Source organism: Calonectris borealis, chromosome 2 (assembly GCF_964195595.1).
Source record: "Calonectris borealis chromosome 2, bCalBor7.hap1.2, whole genome shotgun sequence".
NCBI lineage: Eukaryota > Metazoa > Chordata > Aves > Procellariiformes > Procellariidae > Calonectris > Calonectris borealis.
The window spans coordinates 57,744,622-57,767,635 of NC_134313.1; the positions used below are offsets into that span (position 1 = coordinate 57,744,622).

At 37.0% G+C, this 23,014-nt stretch overlaps 1 protein-coding gene across 5 annotated transcripts in view; it reads left to right on the forward strand.

Annotated features, from left to right (window-relative positions):
* Window positions 1–23,014, forward strand: part of ANKRD12 (ankyrin repeat domain 12) — a 72,116-nt gene that overhangs the window by 2,080 nt on the left and 47,022 nt on the right. For 3 of the 5 annotated variants that reach the window (XR_012672369.1, XM_075142063.1, XM_075142066.1), the window contains exon 2: window positions 18,835–18,972. The exons of 1 other annotated variant lie outside the window; for it this stretch is intronic. Coding sequence is in view for 2 of the 4 variants with exons in the window: in XM_075142063.1 (XP_074998164.1) it covers window positions 18,886–18,972 (87 nt within the window). In the remaining 2 variants the exon portion in view is untranslated. Of the gene's footprint in view, window positions 1–6,007; window positions 6,059–18,834; window positions 18,973–23,014 lie in introns of all 5 variants that reach the window. One more of the 5 variants, XM_075142064.1, reaches the window with a different exon arrangement.

Genomic DNA, 23,014 nt, shown 5'->3' on the forward strand with positions numbered 1-23,014 from the left:
TACTATAGGGCAATAGTGAGCTACCCACAGGTGCTGTGCCGCTGCAGAGCTAAGCATCCTGTGCTTTCTTTCCTTCTTCCACTGTAATCTGCTGTAGTTCAGTGGGTGAGAGTCCCCAGAGTAATAGATCTTCAGAATGATGTGAGACATCAGGGCATTTCACCTGTTTTTATTATTTGAGGCTTGTGCAGATGTTGGGTGTCACTTGCTTTTCTTCATTCTTTAGATGGAAACTCAGACTCTCAGCTAACCTTGTGACTTGATGAGCTGGGGACCTTAATCTCACCCTGTGTGAATTCAGTAGGTTTCTGCGCAAGCTTGAGAAACTGTCTGTTTAAATAAAATTGCAGGGTTTGAGGTATAGCAGAATACTTCATTGGGAAGGTAATGGTAAACCCATTAACTGTGTCCTTTTTTTTTTTTTCCTGCTCTTTAATGCTTCTGCTTTCCTGTATGTGTCTTGTAAGCTAAAATGTCAAGGAGTGCCAATGTTTTTCTCAGCACCTAGAGGACTATGGTGGCATTCTTATGGTGATGTCAGGTGTTTGGTGTATGATATGTGAGTCCCTTTTCTGATTTCCTGGCTTTTCTCTAGTAATCATTGAGTGCAGACAGTTGATCAGAGAGCCTTTGGTTCTTTCGCAAAGATGACAGCTCAGTCTTTCAGATATAAGAATTTCTGCCTTTCCATTGACATCTTTTTGTGTTTCTTCTCCCACCTAGAGGATTATTCAAAATTAATTGTGAACTCTGAACACTACAGACAGCAAAGCTTAGGACAGATGTTGTGTAAGAAAGCAAGCTCTGTGCAACAAACTTAAGTTCATTTAAGTTCTTCCATCAGGCTTGCACAATAGGTAACTTCTTTGAGGAAAAGGTCTTTTAATAAGCAGGCTGAATGAGTGCTTCTGTGAAGCTTCAATGTTTGTTTGGCATGAGTTGCAGGGGGTACTACTATGTTACCACATACCTTAGGATTAAAAGCACAAACTGAAGATGGAACATTTGTGTTTTTTAAATTAGAGGTCATCAGTCATAGTCTCAAGCAGCAGCTTCTTTGCACCATTAGGTGTCTGTTTAAATTGCTACAAAACCCATAAACTGTTGCAGCTTTAACTTAACTAGATGGAAAAGCCCTGGATATCCTTTTAGCGGAATGTTGGCACCTAGAAATGGCTAAGCTAGAACCTAGAACTTCTTCCTCAATATTGGGTATGCAGATATATGAAAACAAATTGTATTTGTTGAACTGATGTACCGTGTTTAGATGATCTTAGGCTGATGAAATTGTCTGGAAGACTAGCGCAGTTGGTCCTCATTAAAACTGGAAAAAACTATTGATCACAAATATGTAATGATTAACTTGCTACCACACTGTTAATATGCACACTCAGAACAACTTCCTTTTGACAAATTTGATCGTACCTTATGAAGAGGTGGGCTGGACATGAATGTTTGGTGTTTCTTCTCTTCCATGTTCTATTGCAGATGGAATAGTATAAATGTTGATTGGTCATTTAGTCTCCAGATCAGACTGTATTTTTTTTTAACTATATCGTTAGACTCTACTTAGACTTTAGCGACAGATGGTATGAAATAAATATTAGCACAAACTCTATCTTGCATTTTGTGTTATGACACTGAATAGTTTTATTAACAGAATAACAGAAGTCAGAGCCCTGCTAACATCTTTAGTTTTTTTTTTTACCAGTTCATTATTATTCCAGAACCTAGAGAAGTCTTAGAAAGTTCCTCCATAAGCTTATGGAACCATACTTTGTATCTTACCTACGCAGTTGAGGATCTTTATTGCCACCTTGCATAAAACCTTAATATTCATTTAAAGAGAGACTTTAAACTCTTGAGAGTATGACTTTGCCTTGGCTTATTTTGGGTTATCTCCCTGGATCTGACAAAGCGTCCTTATATCTGCTTTTATCTTTAGCAAGCAACAAATGAATAAGCTCTCCTCAGTTTCATGGCGGCTACTCAGAGTGCTCTAGGTAGTGATAATGTCACAAGAGGATTGGTTTCACACTGGTTTATGCTAAGAAAAGCCATTAGCACTGTTAGAGACACAATTACAATCTATATTAGAGGCAAAAAGTAAAAATGCAAGCTGACGAGGAAAACTTGAGATATTTTCCTCTCTGCCCCTGTCATGTGCTTTCTACTTGCCAGTAGCCTGGTGGAGATGAAGAGTATTGGAACGACTTTCTTCTTGTTCTATGTCTTGCATTCATGAAGCTGGAAAACATCAGAGGTATAAAGCACTTTTTTCCCCTCTCTGAGCTTCAGAATGTATGAAATGCAACAGAAACCAAATAACACTTTGCATTTCCAGGAGTATTGTTGTGCTAGAAATCTTAGAAAGTTCCATTGCTTCATGGCAGCAGAAGTGAACTTACATGAAGACATTTCTTATAGTTTCCTTTCTCTTTCAAAGCCTTTTGTATTAGTCCTACTTAATAGGTGTCTGGCTTTTCAACCATTTCAAGCTCTGATAGATAGATAGCTTCCTTAGCCAGTTTGTGGAAATATCTTCCTCTTGTTTATGTTCGCTGCAGGGTTGTGTGCGACAAAGAACAGTAACTGAGAGAAATCAGCTTTCTGTGGTGTTCTACACTATGCAGCAACCTACTAATCTAAGTTCTTACTACTAGTTTACTGATAAAGGGAGAATGGAAAGATCATTTAGTGATATTCTTTTTCTAGAGTGAGCAATGCTAATCAATTCATCTTCTGACTTCAAGAAGGGACAGGTGTCTTGACAATTGTATTACCGTTTTTAAATAAATAAAAAAATATTGTCTTTTGTCTTGAAAATAACTGGTTCTTTGCTTTCCAGTCCCTTCGATTCTCCAGATGACATAGTAAAATATTAATGAAGGTTAATTGCAGTACTCACTGTAGTTTTACAGCTCTAAATAGTTATACTTATATGCAGACAGTATTCTGGTTATTCTCTGTTCTCTGTTTCCATTCCATCTGTTACCTCACTATCTCTTTTCCCCCCAAAGAAAAATTATTTCCGTAAAGGAACTGGCATATGATTTTATTTTGTTACTTTTGTGATGTGGTGATGGCCAAGAGGTGGCAATAAAGACCGTTGAATATTTTGTGTGTCTTCACAATTAGCCAGGACAAAAACCTCAGTTATCCAGTTGGGGACCTGTAAGTAAGCCTAGGCAGAGTCAGAAACTTGGTTTTTTTCCTGCATCTACTGTTTTAGGTCTTGCTCATGAACGGTAGCACTCAAGCACACTGTTTTACCTGTGGTGAATCCTGCTAAAGTTGAAGGACTGTGAGTAGGTGTTGGCAGTTCATCTGCTTTTAGCCTGTGAAGGGCCTTTGCATGTTTTTAGGTTATGTTCCTTCTGGCAGTGCTGTAGATAAGTTGTGGGTTTTCTTGTTTTTAGGTTGGCAAATTATCATTAGCTTATGAAGATTTAAATAGAAATTACTGAGTTTCTAGTAATAATGTTTAGAGTAGATTTGAAATCTCTTGTCTTGGAGACCTTTAGAAGGTTTCCAGAGGGGATGTAGATTCCTGTAGAAGGGATTTAAACTTAATTGGCAATAGGCTTGCTTATCTTAAGTTTGGCAAAGTACTGGTAGAAAAGCTTTTAAGTTTTCCTTTGGTAGGCTCTGTGCTAATGGAATAGTCTTTCTTAGTTGACAAAGATCTACTTAGTTACATCTTTAAGGAATAACCAGTAGATCAAAACTGAAGCTTACAACTCCACTTCTCCATTTAGCCTAATGGGAGTATCATATTATGCTAAACATTTGTGCAGGTGCTTCCTTTGAACCTGTAGCTTATCCTAAAAAAGACTCAAGAGGAAGCACCTGTGAACATACAAGTTTTTTAGACTTGTAGATTAAAAGGAAGGACTAATGGATTTTGCAGTAAGTGTCTTTGACTCCTGAGAGCCAGAGTTCTTGGGCAAGCATTACTCTTTCTTGATCCTATAAAGAGGAAACCTATTCTGGGAAAGAAAAGAACCTCCTTTATTTTGAGAGGCTATCCAGAATAAAGGGAGATCCCTTCAGGCACTCTGGAAGCTTATGTATGTCTGATTCTCAGAGTAAAGAGATGAGATTTTTTTTTTTCCATGTAGATGTTTATTTCCACAGCTAGGCATGTCCCTCAGTAGGAATACGATGTTTGTATTTTACGCAGCTGTCTTAATGATGTTATTTAACTTGAGTTTGACATCAGTACTTACAAGCTGCACAGGTTCTTCTAGCCACCTGTGTAAGTCTCTGTTGGAATAAATGCTATCCTGACTACATAGTATAAGTTGTGGGAGAATACAGACGACTTAAGCCTTTTCATATGCTGAACATATCAGCAGGAGGAGAGAACTGCCGGTACACATGCTGCTGCTGAGGTAAAGAACATCTGCATTTTTAGTTCATGGAACAGAATCATAGACTAGTTGAGATTAGAAGGCAGCTCTGGAGGTCATCTAGTCCACCCCCTGCTCAGAGCAGGGTCAGCTAGAGCAGATTGTTTATAGGCATGACGAGTTGAACCTGGAATTCACCCCTGTAGTGTGAGTAAAATGTTACGAAGTTCTAATTTTAGTTAGTCTGTTGGGATTCTATGCTGAACCTGTTGCTGAAGGCTTGATAAATTGTAAAACTGTCAAACTTTTTCTTTCAAATGTGGAATAAAAATGTTTTTCAGCTGTGGGTAACGTGCTTTTCCTGACTAATTTCATTTTTAATAATCAAAGGATGCATTCTTCTCGTACTGCCTGTGTGTGGTAGTCTTGTAAAGCTGTGGTGCCTTCTACAAAGTTCTGCTATACAGATTCTTAATGAATTTTTTTTTTTAATTTAAATGACTAATTAACTGATTACATAAATAAGACTTCTTTGCACTTCATCTCGCTTATTAAAAATGCAGTTTCTGATTTTTCTTTTTTTTTAAAAAAAAAAAAGAAAGAAAAGACGAATATATGAATGTCTTTTCTACATTGTTTATACTGGAACTTAGTTGAAGAAAGTCTCTTCCAGTGCCTGCAACTCAGAGTAAGCTTGTGAGTGAGAAACTGAAAGTGAAACGACCTTATTTTCTACTGCCGAAGGAGAAATAAGAAAAGCAGCTGAAGCATAAATACTAATAAGAGCATTTCTCCAGAAATTATCATTTGAATATCGATAACATCTGAAAAGAAACTTATGATATTTTTGATCTTGCAGAGTTCCTTTCAAGGAGAAAAACAATTATTCAGCCAGTTATATTTCTACTCTCGTCATTCTGTTTGTTTCTTTCCAGTGCTTCCTTGCAGAACAGCCAGCTATATGTAAAAACAATAATGCTAATATCTTTCATGAAAAGACAAAGGGTTAATCTGAGAATAGAGGAATGCACTTGAGAATAAGACAACACTGACAAACATCCTTCGGATTCATCTTGAATTCTGGCAGCGGTTACAGTTCCTTACTGGCCCACATGGAGGAATATTTTAGAAATGGTATATGTGGTTCAGGAGTGATGCCCCTTGTCACTGTGGGAACCATTCCTGCCCAGCTGAAATGGGAGTCAACATCTGACTTCTGGAAGGCAGTTCTATCACCATTTTGTGGGGGGGAATGCTTTTTTTTTTGTTTGTTTCTGTTTGTTGTTAATGCCAGGAGTTAACCCTATTATTAAATGTATGTTTCTTACATCTTGTCCCTCCCAATTTGGACTAGGGGATGTGTACCTATACGCATAAAAAGAAGCTTCAACACAAGTCTCTTGGAATCAGGAAGGATTTTCTGCTTTTAAATAATTCCCAACTGTTCTCTGATAAAAATGTCATCTGGTTTATGTTACGCAAGTTCCACAAACTTTCAGCTTTGGTATTTTAAGCTGTTTCATTTTAAATTATTTTTTTCATAAAATATTAATTTAAATGCTTTGAATGCAGCACTTTCCTTGGGTATTAAGAGGAAATTATATGAGAAAATAGAGAAATATTGGTGATAGAATGATCTGCTTTTTTTTTAACAGCAAGATAGTACTGGCTTATTGATGAAGATTCTGCCTTTCTTGAAGAATCTGGTATGTCGTTATGATATCAAATGTCTTAGTGTTTTATGCTTTTCTAGAAAAACTAGCATTTTTCTAATCCTATTGTGAAAATTACTAATTACTTAAAACTATGGTTTTGCAAGTTCATTTGTAACAAATGTATCCAGTTCACATGCTTCACTATTAAGCAAGCCCACAGCCCTTCAAATGCTTCTCTGAAATAATGGATAATTCTGTAATCTTAAGTTGGTAGGACTTCTGTTCTGAAAGTTTATCCTGAATATAAATATCTGTACGATTGAGGTGTAAATCAGACAGTACCTATTATAAAGACAGTCCCTTGGCCCTGCATATTTCTTTTACTAAACAACTAACATTTAGGCTTTCAGAATTGAGAAGCTATTTCTGTTAAAAAATAAAAGTGAAGAAATCATAGTATTTGATCTTACTTTTTGTACCTTCAGGTACCTTCTCATTCAGTGCTTCCCTGTTTCAGCTGTCTGTTTATATCAAACCTTCTTTTGGGATCCCTGTTGCAAAGCACCATCTTCCCCACTGTTTTCAGGGTTGTAGGACCCTGTCAGTTTAGGCTATGTTTGTCAACATTGTTTTTCACCCTAAATGACATTATGTGATAAATTAATTCCCATAGCATAATTTTTGTTTAATTTTTTTTCTTTTTAAAGTCAGGAAGGAGTTCAGTGTCCTAGGAGACATTCAGGAGTCAACTGGGAAAGAATTCATCCTCTCCCTACTTCTTTTGTTTCATGCCTTTTCTCAGCACCTTACGGGGTCTTTGGAGGCAGTCTCTTGGTGTCTTTTTTTGGATGGGGCTTGATGCAGATGGGTTTACCCAGGTTTTGGGTCCACAAATCTAACTGATTCTTTGACAGTGTCCCGTCCTTTGAAAATGACACCTTTTTGGATACTTGGACTTTAATATTTAGTATACTACTGTGAGGCGTTAAAGTAGAGTAGAGCCTAGCATGCTCATTTTCTTTAGTTCTTCCATGTTCAGTTATCTATGTGGAAGAATATTAAAGGTCATTTATAGATAGCTGGGATCCTTTTGATTTTTTTCCTCTGTCATGTTCTGTTAATAATTCTTAGCTCTTATGTGCCAAGGAAGACTAGATTGTTTGGCATAGCACCTGCAAGGATATTTTGACAAAATGTTAGTTTTTATGGTTTTTCAGTGCCTTGGCAAGACATAAACAGTAATTAATTCCATATGAGTTTAGAAGTCTGATATCAACAAGCTGCTTTCATTTTTTCATCATCTTGATGTGTGGAGTGACATTTGCAGTGGGAGGATCTCAGAATCTATTTAAGACTGGAAACTTTAGAGAAAGTAAAGGAAGGAGATGGGAGTGTGTTGCAAAAGAAGTGAAGAAAGTTCTTCTTGTCTGTGTTTGCACGCCGCCTTGCTGTGTACTACAGTGTCACTAACCTTTATGTTCTGCTGTGTCAGAAATGCTGTCTGCCATATATTAGAGTAGCGCCTCTCATTTGCCCTTCTGCGGATAGAAGAATGGGATCACGAGTTGATGGTTTTTGGTTGGGACTCCACTTTAAATAATGAATGGGATGGATCTCTGGGGATAAATTGCAATTGTGCAGTCCAGGGTACTGCTCCAAGAGGAGTCCTATTGCAGAAGTTGAAATAAGTTCTCTAACTTAGGAGGAGGTTGCAGGAAGAAAAAAGAGGGTCCCATGTTGAAGAAAGTTGAGTACTGTCCCTGAAAATTACCGATTTTGAGTCTGTTTTGGAATTCGTGTAAGATACAGGCTTTTTATGAGCATTTGCCACGTGTTTTCCTCATTTGTGGATAACTGCTTCGAGGCTGTTTTACATTTTTCCTTCTGCAGTGGTAGGGAAGAGGAGTTGCTTGCAGAAGTTGAAACTGAAGTCACTAGTAACTATGGCCTCACCAAGTATAAAGTACTATCTAATGTGAAATAATCTGAAAAATCAAGTCCATAATGTGTTATGGGTATGGCAAATTGGTCAAACTCTTGACCTCATTATTTCTGTGAACTTAAGTCGCCATCTGTAAAATGAAGGGAATAATGAATTCTCATCTTCCAGCAATATTGTAAAAATAAATTAATGTCTGTGAAAGGAGGGGGAGCCTAACCCTTCTTATTCCCAGTTTTGATTTATGGATAGTAAGTTCTGTGGTGTTGTCCAGGATAGGTCCACCTTTTTATTTAGGATGGTTTTTAAAATTAAAAAAAGCGTTGTAGACATTTCCTTCACTTTTAGAAGGTGGAAATCAAGGCAAGCTGAAATAGCAGGGAATCGTGTTATGGGTGACAAATACATTTTCTTTCTCTGGAAGCAAGTGAGGCCCTTTGCTCTGTGTGTTTCTGGTCAGTGGTACCTCAGAACCAGGTTGTCAAAAATTTTCACACAGCAACAGAAGCAAGTTTTTTCAATTACTATGAGAATTTGCCTTTGCCAGTAGTAAGAATGTTCACAGAAAGTTGAAGTCCACTTCTTTTCTTGAGTGCTCCTTAAACATTTCAGCAGGAGCATTAAGGGCTAAACTAGCTTAAAAGGAATGTTCAGCAAATGAATGTATTGCTTGATCGTGTCTGAGGAAGTATAAATAAAATCAGAGTTGTAAGATACCCTAAAAATCTCATTTGTTTTGTCTTGTTTTGGTTTTACTTTCATAAGCCAATCAGTGCCAGTGTGTTGGTTTCATTCTGGCAGGTAGATTTTGGAGTTTTAGTTAAAAGTGTGTGAGGTGAGATATATCCAGCGCTACTCCAATAGGAGTTTCAGTCCTTACTTGGTTGACATTTATTATAAGTGTAGCTGCAAGAAAACGTTACAGAAAGAAGTACAGGTGTATTTCTAATGATGAGCTGTGACATGAAAGAGGAGCAATCTCTTGCTCAGTTACAGCTCTTATTGAAGCATGATCTATCTGCAGTTTGTAAACCAGTAGTACCTTTAAAATTTAAGTCAATCCATGCAACAAATCTCAATGGCATATTGGGGTGTGGTATTTTCAATCAGTGAATAAGGTTTTGTAAATTAAATTTTGGGCCAAATTTTTTTCTTATTCCACAGCGTGCTGCTTGTAAAACTCCCCTGCATGATTTATAGGTGCTTACAGTTAGTAAAGAATAGGAAGGTTTGTATTTTCCATGGTTTCTTTTACCACTTTTTTCCTGCTCAATTAACAAACTCAACCTGGTCTATGTAAGGTACAAGGACAGCTGAAAATGTCTGACTGACTAGATAACTGAGGGACTTAGATGACCTCCAGATGTTCCTTAATCTCAACTATTTATAACTATATATATTTAATTCTATGAGCAATGAAGTTCTTGTCTTCTTTGTTAAGCATGTGTTTAGTTGGGGGGGGCAGCGGGAAGCGCCTTACTAAAACTCGATCAGAAAACTCCAGATTCGGTCATGTTCTTTAATAGAGCGTATTAGAAAGAGGTTGACAAGTCTAGGTGCTACTATTAGCATGGAAAATAAATTGAAGAGTATTGTGAAATCTGTGGAACTTGACACTTGAAACCAAGCACAGGTAAATTCAGGCTCTTAAAATATGAATTTGAAGGCATTCTGGGTAGGAGCCCAAGGTCCTATATATAGGCAAGTGCAACAAAACCCCTGCAAAGAGTCTTGTTTGTTTTCTGCATAGGAAAGAGTTGTACATCCTCTCATTTTTTGCTCTTCCTAGTAGAAATTCCTAGACTATGAGATACTTTCTTTATTTTGGTAGGAAGTAGTGGTGAGTTCCAGCTGAAGTATTGGAAAATCTTTTTTGCTGCCTGTGTCGGCTGTTTTTTAGGGACTTCATCCTGGTGCTGCGTAGTGTAGTCTGGCATGCGATGAGTAGGTACTTCAGAGTATATTAAAAGCTGTTCTGGAGATTATGAGTAGTCACTGCCCATTCCTCTTTCACTATTCAAGGACACCTTTATAAAATGGGGTTCAAATATTTCATTTTTCTTACTACAGAAAGATTTGTGCAATCCTTATATGTTTGGATCTCAAGTATCTAAACATTTCAAATTAAAATGTAGAAATACTCTGTGATAGGACAGCGAGTCTAGTAGTCCATTCCATATATTAGCTAGGATCTGAGGAGTCTCCAAAATACACATATCCAAGTTATCTCATGGCATATATTTCTGAAAGGTGTGTTTATGTTAAGCTGTTGTTTTGTTTTCTTTGATTTTTAGTGTATCACCTAGAATCTGGTAGGGAGAATTGCTGCAGGGGCAGGGTAAGGCACTTTTTCTGAGGTTGCACAATAGGTATAGCAAACAAAGGAGTAGAACTGATCTCAGTGTTGCGTGTTCTAGCCACAAAGTCATCTCAAGTATTGTGAAAATCTTAAAGGGAGATTGTAATAAAAAAGAATTCCTCACTTCTGGACCAAAAATGTTTTGTCATATTTTATCATCAAATGCTGTAAAATCTGCCAGATTTGTGATTCATGTCCATGCTGGGTACTGCATTTGCACTTAATACTGCAACAGACTGTTGCCTTAGGCACTGTTAGTTTGAGACTGTGTTGGAGCTTAGTTCTTTCATCGTAACTCTGACACTGGAATCTGCATGGACTGAGCTGTTGCAATCATGTGTGAAAAGAGCTTGTGAATATTTTCCAAATAAAAATGTTCTTGTCACCTTTCATCTGTAAAGGCCACTGCATGTATCATTCAGGCACTGTTCTCTCCAACATACTAAATTGGTGTGCTACCTAAAGCCAGTAGTACTTAGTAATTTGTTTGCTGGTTACTGCCAGAGAACTGAATTGCAAGTACAATGAGACACCATGGAGTGCAGGGCAAAAAGTGCCTGGTAAATTGTTCTGTTCATTGTATTTGATGATATTTTAGTGCACACCACATACAGGAAGTGGTGATGGTAAAAATGTAGTCTTAAATAGTATAACATATGCAAATAGCCTCTTATTTCATCTTTTCTTATGCAAAATGTGTTTTCCTTTAAGCTTGTAAAGGACAATATGCTTCTAGCCTGCGGCAGGAGGCAGGCTTGCCAGTAGGTATGTACTGCAGTGTATGTTTAGTCCATTATAGCTGCATATGTCTAATTTATTATCAGCTTTTGGTAAAAATGTTTTACAATATAGATCTCATACCTACTCAGCTTTGACTTTAGCACCCTGGGAGTTAAGTTGTTCAGTAATCCTACTTAGCAGTAACATGCATGCTGGACTCCAGCAATGCTCCTCGGTTTCTAAATGATTGGGAGGAAGTCTTTTTTTGGGATCCATGTAACACTTTTTCATAGGACTCTGCACAAGAAACCTGAAACTATTTTTGCTCAAATGAAGCCTTTAATAGCCCTTTCATTGTCTTCATTGTAAAGATCAAATAAACTGCTGCAGTGATTATAGAATAGCTGTGTTTATATAGTCCTTTGCAACGAAGACCTTGGTACAAAGACTAGTATTTTTGTGGCTGTAGTCACTCTGAAATTTTGACATTTCAGAACAGTATTTTGTATAGTGTTCTAATGAGATTTTTAAGTGCATGCCCTGGGCAATGTCCCATCCTTTACCATCATTTTGACATTCTCATGAGATATCAGCAGTGTTTAAGACTTTGCTTCTACGAGTATGTCTGTCCAAGGAGGTAATGGAAAACTGACCACAGTAGTAAGCTTGTCATTCTCCATTAAAACTAGAAGGAGATGGAACACTTGTGCTTTTTTACAGGGCCACAGGAATGGCAAGACTAAAGAATTTTGGTTTGTTCCATGTTGTGGGGAAAAAATTCTTGTGTGTTGATCATAGTCTCCTGTGCTTTCCTCCCAAGCACAATTCCTTCTTACCTGTCTTCTCAAGTTTCTCTCTCTGCTGCTTCCTCTTCACAGTCACATTCTCTCATTTAGCTATTCTGAAGCTTTACTCCTCATAGGCATACTTCTGTGTGGGAAGTATCAGGTAAAAATGTTCTTTTCATACACATGCTATTTAAATTCCTAAGCCAGAAAAGCCCAGCTCTGTACTACTGGACTTTACTACCCTCCTACTGCGTGTTGTACCTGAATGGTCTCTTTCTCCACAGTCCCAAATTCCTGGTCTTGTGCCTCTTAAAAGGTCCTCAACTGCTAACCAAAATATCCCAAATAATCTCTTATTCTGTCTCGAGCCCTTTTTTCTTACTGGACACCGTAGGTGAAAAGGTAGATGCTGCTCTGATAACGCATTGCAGTCTGACCAGGAGCTGTTTCATTGTGTAGCAGTAGGTTATGGTTGAGTAACTGTCTGTATAGAAGCACTGAGTTCTGTTAGAAGAAAAAAATTGAAAGTGCTGCTACATCTCCCGTCGTGTTTCATGTAGCACTAGTAATGCTGGAGTTTGCTAACCTCTCTTTTGGAAAGGAATCACTTCTCTAAGTTGTTTGGTGAAGGATGCTTTTATTGTGAAATATAATACTGAAGTCATTTGCACTTTCCTGATAAGAAGAAAAAAGAACCCAGAGCGTTAAACTTAGTTAAATGAACATCTTTTTGCTAATATCTTTTTGCTTAAACTCTGCTCTTCACAGTATTTTAAAAGCCCAATTTTCTGTGGATTTTGGTCCTTTGTACTATTCCCATTCCCTCTCTCCCAGTGCATTAACCTCAGCTGCTTTTGACACTCCCACCAGAATACAGATAACATTTGGCATGGCTAGGCGGGAGCTACCTACATACTTCTGAATTAGCTGGTATGTACATACAGGTTGGCCAGCTGGCTTTCTCTGAACAGAATATGTAACGTTGGGGTTTGCCTGCCTTTTCCTCAGTTCAGCTGTTCTTAGATGTGTCTCTCTTATCCACCAACTTTTTTTTTCCTTTCCATAATAGACTCTTAATAGCTTTGAGATCTAGATCATACCTGAAACTCCTAAATAAACTTGAAAGAGACAAAGTCTTGGGGGTGGGAGGGAGGAGATCGCTAAGAGATCTACGTCAGTGTCTTAGTTTAAATCAGGAATACACCTTTAGAGTGACTATCCTTATCTCTCCTCACTGTAGTTTAGTTTGCTCTATGCAGTGGCTTCAGAGCTTGATTCCTCCTGTTTTAAGCCGAGGGATGTGTTCAGAAATGTGCTGAATTTGCTCCAACCTTTAATGTGTGTTTAGTACATGGGATTGCGCTAGAACTAGTCCAGAGCAAAACTGCTAAAGTAGACTAGTGTAAATTCTGAATTTTTGTTACCAGCTGTTCCACTCTACAGATCTGCTTTTGATAATTCTGTACTTCTTGCTAATGCAGATGTAGCCTTAGCTGTCATTTTCATAAGTTTAATTTTAGCAAAACATTCTGAAGAACTCCTGTCAAATATTTATAGCAGAAATTTTGTACAGTTGATTCAGTGTTTCCCAGTCTGGAGTAAATCCCTATTGGAAGAGAGGGATATTTTTCTTTAGTTTTTTTCTCTGCAGATGAAATAAGATGTGGGAAATATAGAAGAGCAGAGGTAGTTGAGAAGACTGTCTTATGCTAGATCCCCTGCTTTTTAAATGCAGATGCATTTTAGAGCTCAAGGATAAATGCAGTATCTTGAAAATTAATTCATCTACTACTGATATTCTCATAGAATTTCAGTCTTGTGCCCCATTTATTTGCTATAATAGCAGTCAACTAACCTTCAAGATCAACTGTACAACAGGGCTACCAAAGAAAACCTTCCCTAAGCATTGTGTAACTTTTTCCTGTATGTGGTATGGGGAAGACATGCAGGAATAAGAAGCTAAGCATGCGTTATAAACCAGAAAGGAAACGAGTAGTTCTGTGAGCACCAGAACTAGTGATGCTTAATTTCTTATAGATTTATGTCTTATGGTTGATTGACTCTGGTAATGTGCAGGTCTAAACTCAAACTTCCCTTGTGACTAGGGGAAAAGAAGGAAAGTGATTTATAAAGGCCATCTTATCTGGAGTTTTCTTACATGCAATATGGCATGAAACTCATATTGAAACTTTCCCTCGGGGAAAACAGTGACAGATTATTATTATTCTTATTGTTGCTGCTGTTATTATTATTACCCACCAGCCATCTTTTTCCATGAAATTTGTGAGTGCTTAATATATTTGAAAACTTTTCTCTGCTGTCAAATTTAAAGAAAATCCATCTACAGGCTTGAAAGTCATTGGTGAATCGTACATATGCATGTAACACAAACACATGGGCCTCAGTTTCTCGGGAGACTGGGCTGAAAGCAAAAACTCATGTAAAGGGATTGAACGACAGTAGCAGTGGCTCTGTTGGAGTACTGCATGATTTCTCTGGTGTTTTTTACATAGGTGAAGGCATGCCCTTTCATTAGTGCTAGATGTAAGCTTATACAAATCAATACAGTAACTTGTTGGTATTAGAGATTTATTATATGCCTAATTTTCTGTAGCTAGTTATATCTGAAATTCTGGTGATTGGTGGGTTTTTTTGTTGGGGTTTTTTATGAAATAATCCTAGCTTTTTATATCACTGCCTGTAGATCTGTCAAAATGCTTACCTTTGTTACTTTAAGGAGAAAATAGAATTTTTTTAGTTCCTTTGGTGAAAAATGATTGAGAGAAAAGTTTAACAGTATTTCAAATAATAGGACATTGATAACTGATAATGAATGTGCAGGAAAGACGTCCAAACATAAAATAAGAATTTTTGATTGATTTTGTTACATGCAGAGAAGTTTCTTTACTAGGAAGCAGATTCTATGTTTTGTTGAAAAGCATGAAATAGATCAGTTTGTCAGAAAAAAAGCACAGCTGTGCCTGTTTGTCAGATGAAAAGTGATGGCGCTGCTTGTTGTGACAGAGGAGAATAATTTGAATGTAAAGAGTTTAACTTTTAATTTAGGGTTCTGATGATTTGAAATATGCCATCAAGATTGCCTGATAAACCAGTAATTGCATTAAGAAACAGCCCTGAAGGAAACTCAAAGCAGACAGATCTAGGTTTCCCTGGAAGAACCTGCTAATGTTCTACACCTTCACTTTGAATACAAGTATTTGTTGACTCTGTTCAGAACATGAGTTGAAATGGCACTGAACTGCAGGCAAATGGAAATAAAGTTAAAATATTAGTAAAACCACTTCTTCAGGTCAGAATTTTATTGTAATAGATACTATGTGCTCATAGGTTGAATAGTTTGCTTACATTTCTGGACCATAGTGATATCTTACGAAATAAACAAATCTACCCTTTATGAAAAGTATTTTTTTTCTCAAATATTTTTCTGAAATGTTTGAAAAGTATTTCACACAGGGATTGTGAAATAGCAACCTGGCATATAAAACATGTAATGGAAATACTGCCATGTGTGAGTGTGATAGTTGGGATGGTTCTGCTTTAATAATCCAATATGTGATACTCAGTTTTAGTGAACTTCTAAAGCAATTTTCTCTTCAAAACATAATTGGCTTGGGGTCAAGAACTGAATGAATTCACATTTAATTTTGATCATGTGGTGAAGAAAATGGAAACATCCTATGCTTTCTGTTTTTATTTACTTATATTTGTGCATTATTTGTGCTAACTGTATTATTTAAAAATACCTTTAATTTAACTTTATTTTGAAAATGTTTTCATCATCTTCTTGCCCCTATACAATACCTGTAATTTTTTTTTTGGTCTACCATTTTTAAAAATAAACTATTTCTGTTCAGTAAGACTTGAAAGGACATGCAGGGAGGCTGGGCCTTTTGTGAAGGAGGAACTCTTGTTCAGTTAATGTGGTTTAGCCCCTACTGGTGAGGCAGATAACAGGAATGGAGCCAAGCCTAAGCTAATAAATTTTATTAAGCTCATGACTCCTTACTGTCAGTACTAGAAGGGTATAAGGAATGGCATACCGAACCAGGAAGGGAAGAGAAGCAAAGCAGGAATGGTGATAGTTTCAGGGAGCCAAGTAGCAGGAAAAAAAGGAAGGAAAGAAAACAGTAGCATATGCAAAGAGAAATATTTTGATTAAAATAATAAAGATAACTTTCACATGTTGATCTGTTTTAAAGTAGTTGTAATCATGATGATATATAAAATGTGAATTGTTGCAAATGAAACTTAAAGGGAGGATTTGAAAGGCTAACTGAGCAAAAGCAGATTTATGACTTGTGTTTTCTTTTTAAATCCATGAAAACAGAGATATTTGCTGCTATGGTAATACTCTGTGTATGATCTAATCAGCACAGTAGTCATTGTCTGTGAAGATACTAAGTCGTTGGTTTTAGGATTGAGTTTCCTGTAGTTTACAAAAATATTTCTTAATCTAGAGTGCTCTCCATTGCACCAATAACCTTTTTTTCTTTCTGCAACTGTTAGAAAAAGCAAATAAAAAGAAAAAGCAAATAACTGTGTGCTTTGACATCCATTAAAAATGAACAGCCCGTATCAGTAGGGCTGCATAAATCCTATTGACACTACATAAATGAAGGGAATACACTAATGTTTCTTTTGTCTTGGTTAAGAGTAGAAAGTAGGAATTTCACAATATTGTATCTTGTATCATAGTGGAGACAAGATTCAGGTAATTATATGTGAGACAGTTTCTAATGAAGCTCTTCCTTGTGGTTAATGTTAATAAAAAAATTTAAAAAATCAGGTGTGGGGGAAAGGGAGGAAAGAGCAGACGTTAGTGCAGCATTTCCTAATTTTCTGACTTCAGGATTGAGCATTTTGAACTTTCCTTCCCCTCTTGTTCTTCCCCTTCTGTTCTGAAAGAATAAGAAAGTAAGATGTTACTTCGTGGTATACAATGGTATTAATCTTAGCCAAGTATGCTGTAAGGGAATTTCCCATAGTTTAGGTCGTATGGGGGTTAGATGGGTGGGCGGTGGTGGTGTGGTATGTATAAATTTGTCTGAATGTGAAAGTTTTGTGTGTCAGGCCTAGTATGCAAAACAGTTTTCTCGAAGTCATCTGCCAAAGAGAAAATACCAGTCTCTGTCAGTTACCTGTGTCAAACCAAAATAACGGCCCTGGTCCTATAACATTGACAAATTCACTAGGTGTTGATCCCAAAATCTTAACTGTAAAGCAACAACAGAAATGTCACACCTGAAATGATGTCTAGCTGAGACATAAAATTACTACAAGACTCACTAAGACTGTGATCACATCAGTTCAAAAAGACCCATAAAACGTCACCAGCTTTAAAGTGGTGTCAAATGCAATTTTGCTTTTCATATGACCTCTCCTCTTAGGCAGTCTTACAAGAAGAATGGCTCTTCATTCTGTGGAAGAGGCAAGTCAGGTGAACCGAGTGAGTTCAGCAAATGACTTTGTTGGGATTTTTGGTTATGACACTGTTCCTGCTGTAAGCCATGTTTTTGTGTTAGATTTCTTGATTTTCACCCTCAGCTGGAATTGGCTTCTGAGTCTTGGCTAAGCCACAAATCTCAATATATTTTGGGATTTATGAGGAGTGGTATGTGGTGGCCTAACAACACACTTGTCTGTTAACAAGCCTGAGCAGAGTGAATGAGAATCTCCAGTGCACCTTTGGGGATGTGAAGATGATCGCTGAAGAGCTGCTCTAAGTCTCTAAATGAGAGTTCTTGGTATAAATTTCTTTAAGTTAGCTTTCGAATATTATCTGCCATGTTTTCTTCTATGGTCTTTTACTTACGCACTGTAGTGAGCTGAGTTTGCCCTGCTGATTCCCGTCTCATTTTAGCTCCTGTCTTGGCAGTTGCCTGAACCATAGAACATGGAGAGAAGCGTTAGTGCTCTGTCCCTTGTTTCTTATTCAGAATTGATACTGTTTGCAGTCTTTTGTTGCTAAACTCGCATACCATAGTACTTAATGGTTTGTGTAGTAAAAATTCTGGTGTGCTGACAAAATATTTGGACCTGTTTGTTTATCTTAACTTTTTTTCTTTGTAGTAAGAACTTTGTAGTATTTAACAAGATGCTAAAATGCACTAGCCTGTATCGCTGGCAATGTTGAAAGTGTAGAGCGGTCTTCTGCTATGCTCCTGACATAAGTTTTTAGGACAATCTGACTTTCCCTGGTAGGTATTGCAGTTGGACTTGATGATCTTAAAGGTCTTTTCCAACCTAAATGATTCTATGATTCTATGTATTAAAAATATTTTGCTTCTCTTGAAGAAAAGTGGAATCAAAACTAACATGGAAAAATCAAAATTGATGAATTGTGAATCTGTAATGACACTTACTTGGTGTACCCTGGGGATGAAACACCATAGAGCTCTTAGAGCTTTACATATATATAGAAATGGCTTATGTAATTAATTTGCTAGACAGTGGAAATTAAGGTTTCTAGTTCCAGGTCTAAGCTTTAGAAGATTTTTCTTCTAACATATATCTCTTGTTCAGACAAATAGGATAGCAAATCACCAAGATTTGACCTTCTTTCCGTAATATTTTGGGTAGACAATATTTCAGTTTCCCAGGCTAGAAAGCTTAATTTCTCTTCACACTGTTGCTAGAAATGATCTTGTGCATCCTCCCGGTCTTATTACCTATAAAATTAAGTGAGATATTGAACCAATAAGCCATCAAACACCTGAAAGTGTTAGGTCTGCCAAAGAGGTAAGTTAGAGGGATGAGGCAGTTCAGCAACTGACTTGGTGGTTTTTGATGACACTGTCCCCAGTAGTAGCTGTGTTAACCTTTTGGGTTTTCACTCCAAGGTTTGAGCTGCAGATGAGTGGGATGCTTGAAGTCAGGTGTCACTGTTAATCATCTTTTTTGGGGTACTATTCAGCTCTGCTACCATCGGCAGTAACAACATTTGTCCTGAAACGACACTGAAGTGTGTATATTTATATAACGTTGGTTGGTTGTTTTTCAGACACACGATGAACCCACTGATACAAGATACAGCTAGCTAAACAGCTATAAAATGCCCAAATTTGGGTCTACAAAAACAGTTCAAGTTGAAAATTCTGACAGTGATAGCACCATGGTGGAAAAACCAACTGCAAGAAAGGTAACAAAATTGTATTCATGTCCATTTAATTTCAGTGTAATGAAGAGCATGTGTTCTATCACAATTTTTGTTACTGTAATGGGAAGAAAGAAATATAAATCTGTATTCTGATATCTTGAGTGCAGGAAAAAAAAGTAAGTTTTTACATGGCTTTAACTATAAATTAAACTAGGGAACAGAATTTATGCCTTTTATTGTAACTTGCAACTTAATTCAAAAGGAAGCTGGACACATTGGGTTTATTTGATGTAAGTTAGTGCATAGTTGCCATATCTTACATCATATGAAGTCTTTATACACTCACAAGAACAATGATTCATGTTTTATTTAATTTTACAGTATCTTACTCTCTGTAACAAACACATGAAACATTTCTGAAGGCCTGTGACACAGCACAGACCAATGAACAAACATAAGTTTCTTATATTCCTTTGCAACACAGTGACTTGTTCCCTTTGTTAGGAGGACTTGAAAGACAAATGCTGCAGAAGGGTTAGGAGTAACTCCTGTACAAGGGATTCCGCTTTAAAAACTGTACGATCCATTTTTGAGTGTTGGAGAATGAAGGAGTATGCAACCTCCAGTAATACTGAATGGTGGTTTGTTGTTTATAAATGTGAAGTATCCTATCATTTTCAAACTTCTGGAGCCAAGTTGCAAATAACCCAGTTCTCCGTTTTGTCTTCCTAGTACACTTGCACAACAGATGAGTTTATCTGTAGTACTAATGAATAACAAAAGATAGAATAATGTTCTGTATTGTGAATGATGACTTGTATATTGTCCTAAGGAGGGAGAATCCATTTATTTCCCAAATGATGTTCAAAACTGTTTTTTCTGGAAAAGGAGTTTGTGTGTGTGTATGTGTGTGATCATACTTACTGTTTCTATTTTGTCGAAGTCTGTATTCCCTGTAAGACCACTTAATGAATGGATATAAGACAGGGAGAGATGAGAAAATAGGAAAAGATGAGAAGATCCATCATCCGCTTCAAACTGTTTGTCTTCTGAAAACATTCATAGAAAACATTAGAGTTTTAGTCTCTTCCCAGTTTGTTTTATGGGTCCCAGTAAAGTGAGGCAAGGGTAGTTTCTGCTAGCTGTGTTGAACTGCTTCGATAAGAAGTAGAAAACAGAGTAAGATGGGGAAAAGAAAATTGGCTTACTAGTAAAGGGATGAAAAAATGTTGGGGGTTGTTGTTGTTGTTGTTGTTGTTTTGTTCTGGTCCTTGTTTGGGATAAGGTCAAGTTAATTGAAGTGTCATTCAACACTGGGAATAAGGAAGGGAAACTCTGGGGCCTACAAGCAGCAAGAACAGGAAGGCTATTGCAATGGAATTTAGTGGTATTCAGTACTGCCTTTTCATTTATACACTTGTAAATAAGCTACATCTTGTAAAGATTTTAGGTTATTTATTTAACTAAAAAAATATTTTCTGGCTTTATAAACTTTTGTTATCTTAACACCAATATTTCTGAAAAAAGCTTTTGATACAGGAAAATCTTGAAGACATAATCAACAGCTGCTTGTGCTAGGAAAACTGACTTACGTAATTTTTTTTCAAGCTTTATTTGTATTTTTAATTTTAAAAAATCTAACACAGAGGTTAAAATGAATTGTCAACTTTTGTTCACTTTCATCAAATAAAAAATAGTGGGTTTGCTGGAATGTGTCAATTTTTAAGTTTTCCTTTTCCCTGTTTCTCTGCTAAAGCTGTGGCTTGAAATGCTTGGAATGCATTTGTTTGTAGGATTGAACATATAGAAATAGATTATCATATTTTTATAGTGCAAATTACTTTCTTCCTTCGTAGGCTTTGAATTTTACATACAAATTGCTCTGCAATCTGAGTTTAAAAAAAAAAAATCAATCAAAATAGAGAGTTTACTTCTGAGGCCCCTTTTCCTCCTCCACTCTCCACCTCTGACTCCCCCTCACTTCCTCTCCCTGTTGCTTGCTGCCATACTAGAAAAATGGTGCTAGTTTCCAGAGTGGCTGTTGAATCTGCAGCCACTGCCAAAGGAATTGCCTTAGCAGTGATCCTTGTGCCCAGTTCAGTATTTGCTGGTTGTCTTGACACCTTCCTCTCCAGTAATCTCCTGCCTCTGATCTACTAATTATAGTAGCAGTTATGTCTGCTGAGCCATTTAACCCCCCTATCCTACAATCTCTGCAAAGTTAGGTAATCTTCTGAAACAGATATATGTAGCGCTCTTTCACCAGGAGAAGATATGAATCCGTATGAAAATATTAATAACTTTGTCCAGGGAACAAAACAGTTAGCATGGTGTCATTTATTTAACCACCAGGCAACACGGCAAATTTTGTTTTGATTTAGAAAGGATTAAATTAACATTCTATTTTTTAATGGTCGCATAAACCCCTTTCATTGTCATATTGGTTTGGGTGAAGGTTTCTCCTTAGCTGTCTGCTCTAACAAGGAAATGCTTGTTGTTGAGACTCATCACCAGTACAGGAATTAGAAGCATGGACAAATGTGCTAAGTTCAGATTCTACCTTGCCTGGTATTTGAGATTAAGATGCCAGTGAAGGCAGGATTACTTAGAAAATTAAAGTCTGGGGGAAGATGGAAGTTTGACCAAGGACACATGTATGGAAATGCAATGATGGACTAATTAGATCAATACCAAACAGTAAACTGATAAAGTGCTTGCACTGTTATGTTCAGTCTTACTCGCTATCTACCTTGGCACAATATATAATGTGAGATTAGAATAATGTAGGATTTGGTTTGGGGATTGTATGGTATAAATTGATATATGTAATACTGAAAATGTGAGATCCTAAATAAAATTACAGAATTATTTAAGTGTTGCAGTTAATATTCCTGTATTCAGGTTTTTAGCATGATAAATACAGTTTGGTTGTTTTTGTCGTATTTTGAGAAAATTGAAAACATGGTTAAGATGTTAGTCACTTAAACAGTCACACAAACTGTTCTCCAACACATGGACAAGCAATTGTCAGCAGTGTTTAGCTGGCCAACAAAATATTGCCAAAATGTAATCATTCTAATTCAGCCCAGGAAATTATTTAAAATTCAACAGACGATACAGTAAGAGTAAAATTTGAGTTTGAACAACATAAAATCATGAGGGCAAATCTGTATTATACACACAGACATAGAACTCTGAAGTGAAGATTGACCAGGCCGAATCAACAGTGATCATTTTAAATGAAATATCTTCAGGAAGTAGTGGAAATGTCTGTAAAGCAAATAAGGTTTTTCTCAATATGTAAATATTTGCAATGATGAATTTAAAAACAATGTCTTTGAGGCATTAGAACTTCTTATGAGAAAGTTATGGATTCATTAATCTAATGTAATTGATGTAAGGAGGTACTGATGCTGCAGGTGAAAGGGATACTACAGCAAAATTTTTGCTTTAGTGGCATTTTGATACGGAAGTGTCTTGATTGATCTGGAAAATACCTCTTGTCCACATACTTTTCTCAGTATTGTGTGACCAATGAGTGACCATTCACTGTGCCATCAGAGATGCCTGTATGTAGTAGCATGAAAAGACCCTGAGGTTGTCAACATTCAGATAATTGCTGTGGTCCTTAGTACAAAAAATGCATTCTAATTGTATTTTTCACGTAGCTTTGGCTTTTTATTTTTTCTGTAGAATAGTACAGTCAAGCCACTTCTGCACTTTGCTGTGTAAATTTGCTCTTACTTGCTTCTGTGTCCACTTTGTTATTGAAGCAGAAATGTCTTTGAACTACTTGTGGAGCATAATCTCTATGACTGTGTTGTGGTTTAACCCCAGCCAGCAACTAAACACCACGCAGCCGCTCGCTCACCTCCCCACCTCCGATAGGATGGGGGAGAGAATCGGGAGGGCACAAGTAGGAAAACTCGTGGGTTGAGATAAAAACGGTTTAATAATGGAAATGAAACAAAGTAGAACAGTAATAATAACAATGATAACAACAACAATAACAGAACATACAGAGCAGGCAATGCCCAATGCAACTGCTTGCTGTCCGTGTGTTGCAAATGGGGGGAGACACCCC